Consider the following 17,673-nt stretch of genomic DNA (forward strand, 5'->3'; position numbering starts at 1 on the left):
AGAAAACAAAATAAAATAATTTAATGACAACACAATTTTTAATAAAACTGTAATTTTGAAAGGTGCCTTGCAATAACACCTCACACCTGTCAGAATGGCTATCATTAATGAGTCAATGAACAAAAAGTGTTGGCAAGGATGTGGAGAAAGGGAACCCTAGTGCACTACTGAAGGGAATACAGATTGGTGCAGCCACTGTGGAAAGGAGTATGGAGTTACCTCACATAATTAAGTTAAAACTGTCGTATGACCCAGAGATTCCTTTTCTGGGAATATATCCAGAGAAACCCGAAACACTAATTCAAAAGAATATATGTATCCCTGTGTTCATTACATCATTATTTACAACTAGAGGCCCAGTGCACGATATACATGCACTTGAGGGGGGGGTGTCTCTTAGCCTGACCTGCGCCCTCTCACATTCCGGGAGCCCTTGGGGATGTCCAACTGACAGCTTAGGCCCGCTCCCCACGGGGGGCGGGCCTAACCCATCAGTCAGACATCCTTAGCACTGCGCTTATCAGCCAGGAGCCTGGCCCAGGGCTTCTGGCTGAGCGGTGCTCCCCGTGAGAGCACATTGACCACCAGGGGGCAGCTCCTGCGTTGAGCGCCTGCCCCCTGGTGTTAAGTGCATGTCATAGCAACAGGTCGTTCAGCTGTTAGGTCTATTTGCATTTTAGCCTTTTATTATATAGGCTAGCCAAGATTTGGAAGCAGCCCAATTGTCCATCAGATGAGTGGATAAAAAAGCCTGTGGTACATTTACACAATGGAATACTACTCTGCAGTAAAAAAGAAAGGAAATTTTACCCTTTGCATGATGGACCTGAAGAACATTATGCTAGGTAAGTGAAATAAGCCAGTCAGAGAAAGACAAGTGCCATATGATTTCACTCATGTGGAATTTAATGAACAATCTGAACTAACAAGCAAAATAGAGACAGCCCTGGTGGGTGGGTGCGGAATCGAGGATGGGGTACTGGTGGAAGGTTTGAGCAAAAAAGAGAACTCACAGGGGGCATGCAGGAGGCAGCCAATCAATGATTCTCTCTCATCATTGATGTTTCTCTCCCTTCCTCTCTGAAATCAATAAAAATAGAATTAAAAATAAAAATATTAAAAGACTGTATTTTAATTAAATGAGACTTAATTTTTTCTTAAAGGGATTATCTCTACAATACCAATAATTTTCTTCTCACACAGCTCTTTAAATAAAGTTATTTCCTGTAAACAATATTTCTAAAAATCAACTGAAAATTCAGTGATGAAGTATCATTGGAATTATTTTGCTTTTAAGTGAAATGCTCACTTTTCTGTTTAATTCTAATGGATAAAGTGTTCAAAAATAGTACATGTACACACTACTCCTATCTAATACTTGATTCTTAGGCCTGAGAATGGTGTATACCTGATAGGACATTATAATGTACACATTGGAAAGCTTGGATAGTGATTCAGAAGAACTTTTAGTTTTAAGTCACTATCTAAAATATAGATGATTTATTCAGCATTAATACTAATGAAAGAGGTTTTTCAAAATTAAGTTTAAGTGTAACATGTATCTAACTGCATTTGACAAATCTTGTTAAAGCTACTACTCACATTTTCCTTATATTTTTAACATGTATTTTTACTGATTTCAGAGAGGAAGGCAGAAAGATAGAAACATCAATGAGAGAGAAATCATCGATTAGCTGCCTCCTGCGTACCCCACTGGGGATCAAGATGGCAACCCAGGCATGTGCCCTTGACCAGAATCGAAACCGGGACTCTTCAGTTCCTAAACCGACACTATTCCACTGAGCAAAACCAGCTCATTTTCCTTACTTCTTAAGAGAATTAAGAAATTTAACTTCTCTTGTTGACGAAAAGATAATGTAATTGTCATAATGTAATTCTCAAGATGGCCTATTCGTGGATTCCACAGTTAAGACTTCAAAATCTTCACTCTTCTGTCCAATATTTTTTTTTTTTGACCAAACAAAGACTCATGAGCAATGGAAACACTATTAAGGTAATTAATGGAAACACTATTAAGGTAATTAAAGGAAAGGGAATATTATTGTGCAACTACAGTACTGATTTCCTATAAAACCTACAACATATGGAGACACGAGTGAAAGAGAATAGGAAATAATCTAAAAACTCTTTAAGGACTAAATTCTATCAAGAGATTCTTGAGCATAAACAAGCCTTTTGTTTGAAGATAAAAATGTGTGCCTGGCTGGTGTGGCTCCATGGATGAGGGTCAATCTATGAACCACTGTTGGATTCCCAGTAAGGGTGCATGTCCCAGTTGTGGGCTCCATCCCTAGTAGGGGCTGTGCAGGAGGCAACTCATCAATGATTCTCTCTCAGAATTTATGTTGCTATCACTCTCTCTAAAATCAATAAAACATTTTTTTAAAATGTGTGCTTGAGTACATGCAGTCCTCGGGTTATGTCGGACTCGACGTACCTTGCTTCGTGGTTACATCACCATCTCCCATTTATTTGTAAAAAAAAAAGTTCTGTCATTTCGACGTCTGTACATATGTGCTTTATGTTTTTTATTAGTTATTTGCCACAAGTAAAGGTCAGGAATTGTTATCTTTTAAATTTTTTTTACTGTTTCACTTCATTACTGCTGTGTTATGTGCTCCATATGAGTGATGTAGGTGCTTATGTAGGTGGGTTCCGACTTATGGCGAAAATCACATTACATTGCGCCATAGGAACGGATCTCGGATGTAACCTGAGGACCTACTGTATATGAATCACTAACTATAAACACCCAGATTTTAGTGTTGGCTGATAGTTTTAATTGAAGCAATAAACAAGGAAAACAAATCTTAGAGCAGGATAATAAAAGTCTAATATGCAAATTACCAAACAGTGGAACGACTGGCTGCTATGACACACAATGACCACCAGGGGGAAGATCAACGCAGGAGCTGCCACAGGGGGTGCGCCACTCAGCCAGAAGCCCTGAGCTGGGCTCACAGCCTCTCCCGCCTCCGCTGTGGCAGCACTAAGGATGTCTGACTGATGGCTCCCGGACTGTGAGAGGGCACAAGCAGGGCTGAGGAACACCATTACCCCTACACCCCCTCCCCGTGCACGAATTTCGTGCACCGGGCCTCTAGTCTATAAGTAACAGTCAAAAAGAAAAGACTACCTGTGTCTAAAAAGCATGAAAAAGTTTTAAGAACTGGGGAAATTTTTTTCTAATAACCACATGGTTGTCCTATTGGCACCACCTTTGAGCAATTAGCCTTGGTTCATTGTACCAAGTGAACCTAATGCTTACCCTGCAGCTAAGGACTAGATAATCGTTAAAATAAAGATCAAGTAAAGTACTTACTACATGATAGATAGCTACTTCCATTATTAAAGTTCATTGGTGACTACCCTCCATGAATTAAAATGCTTCAACATCTTCCCATGGAACTCAAAATGTTAATCCCAAGTTTTAATCCTGCATAATGTTGACTATGCCTACCTCTCCGATATCATCTCCAAAGTTCACCTTGCCTCAGTTATGACCTTCTGACAGTTTACAGATTTTTTTTCTACCAAAAGGCCCCTGCAGACACTTTTACCTAGGCTCAGAACACTGATATATATATGGTTTTACAAAGCAGTTCAATCATGTGTCCCCTAGACACATGAAAAGTTCTGAAAATATGGAAAAGGATATAAAGACAGCATCTTTTTTTCTTCAAAGTATGAGGGCATGGTATGAGGAAAAAATTTGACCAAAATTGTTCTCACTTTTCTCAGAAAAACATTATCTCAGAACTCCCTGAAAGACAGGGATCAGTTGCAATGCCGATTTAAAAAACAATAGTTAGCCCAGCCAGCATGGCTAACTGGTTGAGCATTGATCTATGAACTAGGAGGTCACGGTTCAATGCTTGGGTTGTGGGCTCAATCCCCAGTGTGAGGTGTGCAGGAGGCAGCCAATCAATGATTCTCTCTCACCATTGATGTTTCTATCTCTCCCTCTCCCTTACTCTCTGAATCAATAAAAATATTTTTTTAAAAAAAACAGTTATGGCCCAGTCATTGTGGCTCTGTAGTTGAGAGTCAACCTATGAACCAGGTCACGGTTCTATTCCTGGTCAGGGCACTTGCCCAGGTTGCAGGCCCAATCCCCTGTGGCAGTCCTGCAAGAAGCAGCTGATCAATGATACTCTCTCATCATTGATGTTTCTATCTCTCCCTTCCTCACAGAAATCAATACACTAGCTTTACACAACTTTCCAATCATGTATCTATACTCATCTCTATTAAGTGCAACTTCATTTCATTCTCACATAAAAAAAAGGAAAGCTTAATAGTTCAGAAATGAATGCTACAAAAACATATCAGTTACCATTTGCAGATAGTATCCTGAAGAAATCCAAAAATACTCATTGGTGACTGACTACCTGGAAGCAATTGATTAAATACAATTCTTCATTACTATAACTTCCTTCCAGAAAGTAAGACTAAAATGAACATATAGATAAACTAACCTCTCTTTCACTAATTACTTGACTGAGCCTCATTCTCACTGACATTTTCACCAGGCCCACATACTTTACAACAGCCAAGACATGGAAAACAGTCCACTGACAGACAAATGGATAACAAAAATGTGTTGAATGTAGTGAATGGAATAGTAAGAAGAAAATCCTATTATTTGCAACAGCACAGATATACCTTGAGGGCATTATGCTATGAAATAAGTGAGACAAAGACAAATACTGAATGATTTCACTTATATGTGGAATCTAGAAAAACTGAACTCAAAGAAAGAGAACACAGTTGGTGGATGGGAGAACTGAGTGAAGATGATCAAAAGCTATAAACTTACTACTATATAAGTTCTAGTGTGCAATGTACAGCATAGCAACGATAATTGACAATACTGTATTATATATTGGAAAGTTGCTGAGAATAGAGCTTAAAAATTCTCATCTCAAGAAAAAAATTGTGCCCGCTCAGTGGTTGAGTGTCAACCCATGTACCAAGAGGTCGCTGGTTTGAGTCCTGGTCAGGGCACATGCCCAGGATGTGGTCTTGATTACCAGTAGGGAGCCTGCAGGAGACAACCGATCTATATTTCTCTCATTGATGTTTCTATCTCTGTCCCTCTTCCTTTCTCTCTAAGATTTAAAAAAAAAAAATTTTTTTTAAGAACAAAACAAATTTTAAAAAAAAGAAAAAATATTTTGACTATGAATTGATGGATGTTAAACATTGTGGTAGTCATTTTGCATTATATACATACATCAAATCATTGTGTTCTATACCTTAAACTAATACAATCATATATCAATAAAATGGAAGTTACAGATAAACAAACCTTTCCTTCGCTGATTATTTGACTGAGATTCATCCTCACTGATATTTTCACCAGGACCATCTAGTTTTGTTTCCCGGGTTTCTTTGCTCTCACTGCTATTTCTCTTTTCAACTTTATCTTCTTTTTCTTTTTTATTTTGTAGTTTCTTATTTCCTTGGTTGATGACACTCTGACACTGCAAAAAGTATTTCGGAATGAAATAATTTTCATGAACATTTTATTTTCACTAGCATATCCAAAAATCTGTGGTAATATGCCTAAACTAAATATTGCAAAACAAATGCTAATTTTTAAAATATAAAAAAACTACTTTTAAAATATAAAAACTACTTTTAAAATATAAAAAAACTACTTTTCACTGTTAAGAGAAAGTCAAGCCATAGATTGGGAGAAAATATTTCCTAAGTATCTGATAAAGAACTTTTATCTGAAATATACAGGGTTTGGAAAAAGTAGATTTACAGTTGTTCATATGGAAAAAATATTTAATAAATACAGTAATCAACTGTTCCGTGTACTCACAACTGTAAACCTGCCTTTGCCTAGCCCTGTATAATGAGCTCTCAAAATGCAATAATGAGAAAACAGCTCAATTTCTGAAAAATGAGCTTGAGTTGAACAGATACTTCTTTAAAAAGATACACTGAATGGCAAATGTATATGAAAAGGTGCTTGACATCTTTAGTTAGAGAAATGTAAATTGAAACTACAATTTGATACCATTACACACATACTATAATGACTAAAATTAAGAATGAGCAGCTGGTGCCATTTTGGGGCTCAGCCCACCTGGTTTTCCAGATGATCTAATAAATTTATAATTCTTAAAAAAAATGAACAATGAGTATTAGTGGTGTGTGGAATAACTACAATTCTCATTATACTGACAGTGGGAATAAAAAGTTTAGTAGTTTCTGAAAAAGCTAAACAAATAGCTACCATACAATCTAGCCATTCTACTCCTAGGTATCTACCCAAGAGAAATGAATGCATATACCCATGCAAAATTTGACATACAAATGTTAATATAACAACTTTATTTGGAATAAGTACAATTAAAATAAGTACAATCAACACAAATGTCCACTAATAGGTGAATGAACAAACAGCATTACATCCATACAATACTACTACTACTCAGCAATAAGAATGAACTACAGATACAAATACAACACACATATTTGCAGTTTATTATATGTAATTCATGTACCAATTAAGCTGTTTAAACTAATATATACTACCTACAATTATACACCACACAAATTACAAACAGCAAAGTGCACAGTGTAAAATGAAAACATGTATAACCACACATGCTAATCCTACAAAACTCCACTTGATACAGTATCTTAGAAACATCTTTTGGAGCTTCTTTAATCGTTAAAATTAAAATTCTAGCCCAGCTGGCGCAGCTCAGTGGCTGAGTGTAGACCTATTAACCAGGAGGTCACGATTCAATTCCCAGTCAGGGCACATGTGGGCTCGATCCCTAGTGTGGGGTGTGCAGGAGACAGCCAATCAATGATTCTCTCTTATCACTGATGTTTCTATCTCCCTCTCCGTTCCTCTCTGAAATCAATAAAAAATATATATTTTTTAAAATTCCATTCATTGAACACTTATTGATCAATGACATACATATATCATATATGTACATATATATAGTTAGTACTGCAACACATTGGAAATATTATAAATCAGAAAAAACAAGTAGTATAAATTCTGAAACATAAAATGAATGGGCTTTAGATACATTATATGAAAATGGGCAAAACTATGACAAGGGTAACTGCTGAGTTTTCAACACCTCTTTATTAATGTAATTCTCTAAATTTGAAGTAAAATAAGTTCTGCATGTTGAAATGAGAATCTTTTCCCTATATGGAAAGAAAGCCTTAAACAATACTCACTCCAGTGTTCACTAATTCACTTGGTGTTGGCCAATTCGCCATATCGCTGAAATCACTAGCCTAAGAAGTAATAAATAGGTGTTATGTCTGCAAATTAGAAATTTTAAGTAGAAAAAATATTTTCTAAAGGTGAAAGCAATTTTAAAAATCACCTACATTCAATTTATATGTAGGCATTTGCCAAATTAATCCAAGTTTCTCCAAACATCAGAACACTGAAACAATAAGGCCTTGGCTTATGATCTCTAGCACTATTTAATGACACTGACTAAATTAATATAAACAGGATTAACAGAAGCATGTGGGAGTTTATGTAAAAGCTACAATTCTGTAGTATATTAACTTCAAATTACCATCAATAACACTACTAGAAGAAAAATTCACAATAATCTAAGAACAATGATTTTCAAAATTAATATAGAGTACTGAAGAACTTCTTTGTGTAAAGACCTACCTTGTTGGATTTCTTTGTCTTGAGTTTTCCTGCTTTTATAATTTTTGGGGAACTGAGCTCTAAAACAAAACAAAACAACACACACATAGAATTGTTTTTACAATCACTTCATTAAATATATTTAACTAGAGGCCCGATTCACGAAGATTCGTGCAAGAATGGGCCTTCCTTACCCTGGCTGCCGGCACCACCTTTGCTCCGATGGGAGCCACCTTTCTGCCTTCCCATGCTGCCCAGAGGCCTGGAGCGGGTGGGGCAGTGCAGAACACCTGCGTCATCGCCATGTGTTCCCCCCCCCCCCCGCCACTCGGTGCCTGTGTATGCAAATTAACTCGCCATCTTTGTTGGGTTGATTTCCATAGTCACTCCAGATTGGCTGGTGGGTGTTGTGACAGTATGGTCAATTTGCATCTTACTCTTTTATTAGTGTTGATAAAGTAACCTTCTTGTATCTTGGACACCAGCATGCCATCCAGACTGAGGAAGACCAAGAAACTTCCAGGCCATGTGAGCCACAGCTATGGCTGCACTGACACAGAACGCCCCTGGGTAATGCTGATGGCTTGCATCATCACAGGGTCAACTTTGACAAATATCACCCAGGTTACTTTGGGAAAGTTGGCATGAAGCATTACCACTTAAAGAGGAACCAGAGCTTCTGCCCAACCATCAACCTTGATAAACTGTGTACATTGGTTAGTGAGCAGACATGGGTAAATGCTGCCAAAACCAAGATTGGAGCTGCTCCTATCATTGATGTGGTGCGATTGGGCTACTACAAAGTTCTGGGGAAGGAAACGCTTCCAAAGCAGCCAGTCATTGTGAAGGCCAAATTCTTCAGCAGGAGTGCTGAGAAGATTAAGGGTATTAGGTGGGGGCCTGTTTCCTGGTAGCTTCATAACCTTTGGAGGGAAGTTCATAAAATGCTCAGAAGTGCTTTGAATGGGAAAAAAACAACAAAAAACAAAGTAACTATTATAATACCAACTTAAGTAAGTGTAGTCATCATCATTCCCAATAAAATCCAAAGTTCTGAGACTCAAATTCCTAACAAGAAATCAACTACATTTCAGCAAATGTATGTTCAAATTGGTCTTCAGTGTTCAAAGCAAGAGGTGCAAAATATAAAGTTTACTTAAACTGATAAGACTAATCTCTTCTCAACCAAAACACATTAAAAATTAGAAATGTAGTATATTTCAATACAGTAAATTTAGTAACTCAATTCCCAACGGGATACATTTTTCTATAAAATACATGCTCATCAAGGAACATCCAGAAAATAAGTCAGAAGTTTTCAAACTATTTGTCCTTGAAAACACACAAATTTGGCAACTATAATAAATTAAGCCATAGCAAATAGGTCTCCCTAAAAGTTTGCACAAAAATATGATGGAATCACCACTTGTCCCTAACCTTAAATAAGAGCACAGAAGTGGACAATAACATATATTATACTGTCTCCAAATGCAGTTTTTTACACTGTCTTTTAGTTGGCTTCCCTGCCTAGCAAGATACCCAAAGAGCAATGTCATCTACCTAAGCATGACCCACAAAATAGTAAACATTAAAAAGATTAAACTTGGGATCTGCATCTACAGTAAACAATTTTTCAGCAAAACATAAAAAATTATGGCAATAACCAAGTCATAAAAGTATTTGAATTAAAATCCAGAAGCAAATTTAAATAAGATACAAATGGTCCCTGACTTAAAATAGTTTGGTGCAAAAGCGATAAACATTAGGCAGAATTGTACTTCCAATTTTGAATTTGATGTTTTCCCAGGTTAGCAATATGCTGTATAATACTCTAGTGATGCTCCACAGAGAACTGCAGCTCCAAGTCAGCCCACACGATCACGAGTATAAACAATCAATACTTTAAAGCAGGAGTCCTCAAACTTTTTCAACAGGGGGCCAGTTCACTGTCCCTCCGACCGTTGGAGGGCCGGACTATAGTTTAAAAAAAACAACTATGAACAAATTCCTATGCACACTGCTAAGTTGGCTGCTAAGCAGGACAGGCAGCGGCCAAAAACACCCGGCGGGCCGGATAAAGTATAAATGTCCTCGGCGGGCCGCATGTGGCTCTTGGGCTGTAGTTTGAGGACCCCTGCTTTAAAGCATACTAAATGTATTTTCGACTTACAATTATCAGTATATAAGCCAATCATCATAAATCAAAGACCATCTGTACTTACCAAAGAGGGATGAAGGACAAAAGTTGAAGATGTCAACAGGAATGGGCTTTCAGGGATCTTGAATACTGTAGTAATTCTATTTCTAAAGCAGAATAGTGTACCCTAGCTGGTTTGGCTCAGTGGATAGAGCATTTGCCTTCGGACTGAGGGGTCCCAAGTTCGATTCCAGTCAAGGGCACATGCCTGGGTTACTGGCTCCATCCCCAGTGGGGGATGGATGTGCAGGAGGCAGCCAATCAATGATATTCTCTCTCTTTGATGTTTCTATCTCTCCTTCTCCCTTCCTCTATGAAATAAGTAAAAAAATATTTTAAAAAAATAAAAATAAAGCAGAATAGTGAATACACAAGTATTTGTTTTATTCTTTATACTTTAGGCACACATATATGTGTAGACATGTGTAAATATGCTTAAGAATAAAATAAAATTAGATACAGTAGTAAAAAATATGGGCAAGTAGGGCAAAAAAATGGGGGTAGGAAAAAAACAAATAAAAAATTATATTTGCCTGAATATTATCTAGAATTTCACTGAAGCATGTTTCATAAATACTATGTTTTATGAAGTTATATGGTATAGAACATTTGGGGAACATTTCCCACAGGAAAATTAAAAACATGTCCCAACATAGTGCTAAGTCAAGTAAATTAACCTGGTAGTTACAAAATACACCCTCATACAAACTATTTGATATAATGAAAAGTAAGAAGGAATAGGCCACACAAGCAAGTTTTTATGGCTTTATTACAAACAAGTTAGACATAACTCACAAAATTAAGGTCAGAAATTAAAGATAAAATTATTCTGGCCACATGCAAACAAAAGTAAACTTTTAAATTTCAACACTGAATGACACAATGAAGTTATTAAGAAACTGGAGAGCCCTAGCCAGTTTGGGTCAGTGGATAGAGCATTGGTCTGTGGACTGAATGGTCCCAGGTTCCATTCTGGTCAAGGGCACATGCCCGGGTTGCGGACTCGATCCCCAGTAGGGGATGTGCAGGAGGCAGCGGATCAATGATTCTCTCATCATTGATGCTTTTCTCTCTTCCTTACTCTCTGAAATCAATAAAAAGAAACTGGAGAAAAAAATATTTGAATGTGACAGAGTTTATTTTTCTATTGATTTAAAACTCAGCATTATCACATACTCTATCCAGACACTGATTACAACCTCTAGCTAAAAGTAAAGAAGTTGGGGAGGAAGAATCTTGAACTTTATTTCTTCACACTTTTAAAAACAAAAGAAAAAGATTTTTATTTCAGTCAATTCTTTTGGATTCAAAAATTTTGGATTTTTGTTTAAACTTTAATCTTTCAACTTTAATTCCTCTATAATGGGGAAATTTTTACATTTAACAGTGGAATCTATAATGCTGACAGTTTATTAATGGAGTATCTTTATGTATACATTGTAACTGGGATGTTGATATGCATTTTTCCTTACCATAATTTAATCTCATCACTGAGGATGTGATAAACTGTGTTGGCCAATGTGGTTGGATATTCTAGGATAGTGATTTCTTAACACTGGTTACTAAATGGTCCTGTGAGTTAGCTTACTTTTCCAAGAGGAAGACTTTCCTAAAACATTCCTCTTACAAAGTCCCAATTTCTCTCTTGGAAACAATTTCCTAATTAAGAAGTTTAGAAAAAGAATTGAACTTTCAAAGCCAGCACTTTTTCCCTTTAAAAGCTAGCTATCCACAGCTTCTCCCTCATGCTGTCAACTTTACAGGGGCAAGCTCCCAGTGATAGAAAAGGGAGGAGTGTGGAGGGGAGAGAACTGCACTTGTGAAATGCCAATTGGGTGAACACCATTCCTCTAATTCCAAGTTCAACATCAGGAAGTCCTTTGAGTTGCTTACTTAGACCACATCATCAACCCAATCTTTTTATGGTTGAACGGATGATCAGGAGCTTAAAAGCCCTAGCCAGTTTGGCTCAGTGGATAGAGCACTGGCGTTCGGACCAAAGGATCCCGGGTTCAATTCCAGTCAAGGGCACGAACCTTGGTTGCAGGATCCTCCACAACCAACCAATGTGTTTCTCTCTCATCAATGTTTCTCTGTCTTTTTTTTTTAATGTTTCTCTGTCTTTCCCTCTCTCTTCCACTCTCTAAAGATCAATGGAAAAATATCCTCAAGTGAGAATTAACAACAACAAAAAGAACCTGAGTGATCCAAAAAGAAATACAAATGGTCAAACATGAAATGGTACTCAATTGCACTAATTAATAAATGCACTAAAACAACAAAACATTTTTTCACCTATCATACTGACTAAAAAAAAAAAGAATGCCAAGTGTTACCCTGGCTGGTTTGGTTCAGTAGATAAGAGTGTTGGCCTGTGGACTGAAGGGTCCCGGGTTCAATGCCGGTCAAGGGCATGTGCCTTGGTTGCGGGCACATCCCCAGTGGGGGGGGGTGCAGGAGGCAGCTGATCGATGTTTCTCTCTCTCGATGTTTCTAGCTCTCTATCACTCTCCCTTCCTCTCTGTAAAAAATCAAAAAAAAAATTTTTTTTTTAAAGCCCTGGTTGGTTTGGCTCAGTGGATAGATCATGGGCCTGCGGACTGAAGGGTCCCAGGTTTTATTCTGGCCAAGGGCACATGCCTGGGTTTCAGGCTCAATCCCCAGTAGGGGGCGTGCAGGAGGCAGCCGATCAATGATTCTCTCTCATCATTGATGTTTCTATCTCCCTTCCTCTCTAAAATCAATAAAATATATTTAAAAAAAATAATAATAAATATAAATATAAATATAAATATAAATATAAATATATATATATATATATATATATATATATATATATATATATTTTAAAAAGGAATGCCAAGTGGTGGTCAGCCTATACAGAAATGGACATTTCTCTCAAGCTGTTGGCAAGAGTGCATAGTAGTATAATCTTTTAATGATAATCTGTCATTTAAAATATAGTATATACCTTTTCCCCAGCCAGCGTGGCTCAGTGGTTGAGCACTGACCTATGCACCAGAAGGTCAACGGTTCGATTCCCAGTCAGGGCACATACTGGAATTGTGGGCTCTATCCCTAGTCATGCAGGAGGCAGCCAATCAATGATTCTCTCTCATCACTGATGTTTCTCTCTCTCCCTTTCCCTTCCTCTCTGAAATCAATAAAAATATATTTTAAATATATATATTTCGAGGCCTGGTGCACGAAATTCATGCATGGTTAGGGTCCCTAGGCCTGGCTGGCGATGCCAGCTGGGGCCTTCCTTCATTCGGCGCCCCCCCAACCCCCACCGTGGTCAGCGCATGTCATAGCAAGTGATCAAACTCCCAGTCTCCTAGTGGAACTCTCCTGGCATATTAGCCTTTTATATATAGAGAAAAGAAAATATACCTTTTAATAAAGCAATTTTATTTCTGGGAAATTAACTTGGAATTAAGACAAGATATAAAGATGCTGTATAAGATGGTCACTGCAGCTTATACAGTAAAAAAAAACTATTTAAGTAATCTCTACATTCATTAATATGGAAAAGTTATATTATGATACATCTGCATAAAATGTAAAACTTTTAGAAATAAGATAAATTTGTACAATGTGTGGTTGGGGGGATGAGAATAAACCAAAGAACTTATATGCGTAGCCCATGGACACAGGCAATATAGGGTGTTGTGGACCTGAAGGGGTGGAGATAGGAGCAGGGAGGAGAATCACTAAATGCCTACCTTCTGCATACCCTCTCACTGGGAATCAAGCCAGGAACTCTGGGCATGTGCCCTGACTGGGAATCGAACCAGTGACCTTATGGTGCATGGGATGACACTCAACCAATTAAGCCACACTGGCCAGGGCTAGAAAGCTGATATTTTATTATTTTTTTAATTACTTTATTATTAAGGTATCACATATTTGTCATCAACCCCCTCCCCGCTAGAAAGCTGATATTTTAATATGTAAAATATAACCATGGCTACAAGTAAGTGATTAATAACCCCATACTGTGATTTTAATAAAGTCTCCAAAATAAATAAAACTACTTTAAACAAGGTTAGGAGAGATTGAGGAATAATTCTTTTTGGTTTCCTGAATGAATTCAAAACTGCACTGGCACTATTTTAGGACTTCTGGGTGGCCCAGGCTTTGGTTGAAAAGGGGGACTTATCTGGATTACCAGAAACAGCAATATACAGGACAGAACAATCCCCAAAACAGAAGTGTCTTAGGAAAACTGAAGGAACAATAATGTCTCACCTGCAGTTCCTATCAGAGAAAATTCATGATTAACAATCCTGAAATACTTCCCTACATTTGCTATAATGTTTCTATCTCTGGTAATAAAATTTCTTGCAGTATGTTGGGATGGAATACTTGTACTTCATTAAGAGAGTGACTGTAAATCCAGGTTTGGCCATGAATAGGCATGGTTTAAGTTTGTTATCCCAGCATAACTAACATCCTACAGGCATATTAATAGATTGTGTTAATTTAACATTCCTTAGTTTTCACCTACTCTGGACACTAAAGGTCCTCTGCAGCTATTTTATTATTCTTGAAGTTGCAAATCTGCTTAGGAAAATAGGAGGCCAAGACTATGAAGTTATATATAGATGGCATTCTGGTATTAGAAACTAGAAGAGATTAATATATCCACTTCATTCATTTATAAGGCCCAGAAATCTTGCCAAAAGTCTAGCTAGGTAGTAACAATATCTGGACTAAAACCCTGTCTTTCATACAGTGCATTTTTACACCATTCTCTTATTTAAATTTCCTAAGTATTCTTCAACTACAAATAAAAATTGTGGTAGAACAGTGCAGAAACAGGATTAGAGAGATAAATTACGAAGCTACTCCAAGTTTGCAGAATAGAATTTCTACGGGAAGAGAATGGATTCCAAGAAAATAAAGAGTTGCTTACAGAGACACACCAGCAAAATTGAAATTCTCATGAACCACACCATACAATAAGCACCAGCTTGTTCTTAATCCCCAACAAAGATTGAGGTACCCAATGAAAGCACCTGTAGGTTAATTAATTATACTAAACTCTTAAATATTTTTCACATGGCCATTTTCAATTAAAACTCCTGAGTCTTACCTTAATGGTTACAAAACCTGTCAAACTGATTGCATAGCCAACAAAGAATTTGGGTTTTTTGATAGTTCACTGAGTATAATGTATAACTGTAAGTCTAGTAAGTAGGGAGATGAAATAACCATTAAGATTCACTAGGGCTTTTTTCTCCTAACTTTATGGACATTTTGCTTTACAATTTTTGCTCTCTTCAGTTAGTAATAGTAGTAAACAAATAGATCTTTGCAACTATAGAGAATGATGGCAATATTAAATTTAAAACAAAATTTTAAGTAGTTTTTCTCCAAGTCACAAATTATTAATAACGATGAACATTACATTGCAAAAGCTAAAGAAATCAATTAACTGTTGCAGTTCCTCTGAAGAAATGCTTTATATTTACAATACTATAATGCATGTCTACAATAATTACCTTACATTTACAGCATACCCTTTATTTCAACTGATCTCCACAGATCTATAAACATGCCCCATATTTCCCTATCCTACTGCTATCCTTTAATTTTAAGAAAAAGTGAAGATCTGTAATGTTTGCGTTAAAAGTTCAACTGCTAATGGAGGTATGAGGACACATATGTCATACCTTAATCAATAAAGAAATTTTTTAAAAAGTTCAACTGAATAAATAAAACTTCAGCTGACTTACAACCTAATTTACAAAGGTTTTTGTCTTGGTTTTTACTATTTCCATTTAAACTTTTAAACAAAAATGCAGTTGCTACAATCAAAATAAAGTACCCAAGGCCACTGGTCAGCACTCAAGGGCAGTGACATAATCTAATTCCCTCTAAAGAGGGATATGCATGTTAGAAGACTACCATTTCCCTACTGTGCGATCCACTCTCGTGTCAACTATCCTACTTCAGTTATTTTCCACCCAATCATAACAAGACATTTTAGTAGCAACTAGGGCCTCGTTCTGCATCCGACTACGTAGTGTTTTGAAAACACTGAAATTTCCAGCTTACGCATTATTTCATAATAAAAATAAAACACAGCCGCGCTTCCACATATAAATCCCCTTGCTTCACCTTGTTTTAAAACGCCCACGGAAACTTCCCTAGAGGGTGAACTGCAGGAGCCACCACCTAAACTTAGCGTTCCCAAGTCCCTTCACACGTGGGGGCAAAACCAGCGAGGCCGCGCCCGCCCGCCCGCCCGCCCGCCCAGCGGCTGCGGGCTCTCGCATCGGCCAAGGAGAAGCCGAGGTCCCACCTCTCGCAGCCGCTCGCGTCCAGATGTCCATTTATGTAAAGAGGCAGAGTGAATGACACCTTGGAACAGAATACCTCCGACTGACAGCGAAAGGAGGCCTTGCCCCTCCCCCGCCCGCCTCGGTCGCTACGCCAGCAGCCCCAAACACACCCCCAGGTGCCCACCACAGGAGCCACCGACCTGCTTCCAGGGATTCCAGTGGGGGCGGCGGCGGCTCCGACCCGGCAGGGGACAGGTGCTGAGGCGGCTTTTTGGTCCAAGGGTTCTCCTTAGGCAGCGGCGGCGGCGGCGGCGGCGGCGGCGGCGGCGGCTTTTCTTCGGAGCCGGCCGTCGCCTCCTCCTCCCGGGCGTCCTCGGCCGGCGGGTCCCGCGGCGGCGGCGGCGGCGGCTCTCCGCCGAAGGGGCCCCCTGGCACGCGCGCCCTGTGCGCCAGGTGCAGCGCCAGAGGCCTCACGGGCACGGCCGCCTGGGGCACGCTGTGACCCAGCACCGGCGCCGGCGACGGCTCTCCCCGCGCCCCCGCGCTGGTGGCGGTGGCGGTGGCGGTGGCGGCGGCGGCCCTCTCCTCCTTCGCCGCCGGCTTGCCCTCCTGTTCGGGCGGGGGCAGCTGCTCGGTCTGCCGGCTCACCCCGGGCGACAGCGACTCCTTCTCAGCAGCCGCCGCGGGCGACTCTTCCCGAGAGTGAGCCGCAGGCACCGGAGCGCGAGCAGACATGGTCCCCTTGCCCCAGCCGCCCCAGCCGCGGGAGGCCCGGGGCCAGGGAGGCCGGGGCCAGGGAGTCCGGCTGCCCGTCTCTCCGCCGGGGCACCCACTGGCTCCGGCCTGGGGCACAGAGCCCGAGAACCCGGCCGCCGTCGCCGCCGCCACCGCCGCCCGCGTCGGCCGAGGCCGTGCAGCGCCCGGGGTGCCGCCCCTCCCCGCGTCGAACGGAGCGCTAACCGCCCGTTGGCTCCGTCCGCCTCAGCGACGCACGCCCGAGCCAGCCAACCCGCGCCGGGCGCCGCAGCCGCGAGCCGCCGGCCGCCAGCCGTCACCTGGCGCAGGCAGCGAGCGAGCAGCAGCAGCAGCAGGAGCCGCCGGCCGGAGGACCTCTAGCGGAGTGCTGGCGGCACGCGCCCTAACAGCCGGTAACTGCTCGCGGGGCGTGAGGGGGCGGTCCGAGGGGGGACGGCGGGGGCGGGGCCTCTGGGAGGAGCGTGACGTGGCTACTCACCGGCCTCGGCCCTCGCCTGGCCGCCGCCCGCGGAGGCTGACTGACGTGCCCGCCCCGAGGGCCGGTCCCGCCCCAGCGGCCCGCCGAGGGGGAGGGAGGGCGAACTGGGCGATTCCCGGCTCCCGGGCTGGGGCCGCCCGGGCTGCGGGCGCCTGGGCGGGGCGCGCACCGGGCCTCTGTGACTCGGGGCGGACTCGATCGCCAGCCGGCGGGCGTGGGGGGGGCGGGGCGGGGCGGGGCGTGCTGCGCACGTGGGACCCGGCGTAGCTTTGCCCCG

At 40.7% G+C, this 17,673-nt stretch overlaps 1 protein-coding gene across 17 annotated transcripts in view; it reads right to left on the reverse strand.

Annotated features, from left to right (window-relative positions):
- LARP1B (La ribonucleoprotein 1B) overlaps positions 1-17,303 on the reverse strand; it is a 135,141-nt gene extending 117,838 nt beyond the window's left edge. For 7 of the 17 annotated variants that reach the window (XR_008556370.1, XM_028150483.2, XM_028150481.2 and 4 more), the window contains exons 1-4: positions 16,363-17,300; positions 7,697-7,755; positions 7,243-7,302; positions 5,333-5,507 (exon numbers count right to left, since the gene is read on the reverse strand). Coding sequence is in view for 16 of the 17 variants with exons in the window: in XM_028150483.2 (XP_028006284.2) it covers positions 5,333-5,507; positions 7,243-7,302; positions 7,697-7,755; positions 16,363-16,897 (829 nt within the window). In the remaining variant the exon portion in view is untranslated. Of the gene's footprint in view, positions 1-5,332; positions 5,508-7,242; positions 7,303-7,696; positions 7,756-16,362 lie in introns of all 17 variants that reach the window. The other 10 variants (XM_054717748.1, XM_054717746.1, XM_054717747.1 and 7 more) reach the window with 7 other exon arrangements.
- Positions 17,304-17,673: the final 370 nt, after the last annotated feature.

This window comes from Eptesicus fuscus, chromosome 6, assembly GCF_027574615.1.
Source record: "Eptesicus fuscus isolate TK198812 chromosome 6, DD_ASM_mEF_20220401, whole genome shotgun sequence".
In the NCBI taxonomy this organism is placed as follows: domain Eukaryota; kingdom Metazoa; phylum Chordata; class Mammalia; order Chiroptera; family Vespertilionidae; genus Eptesicus; species Eptesicus fuscus.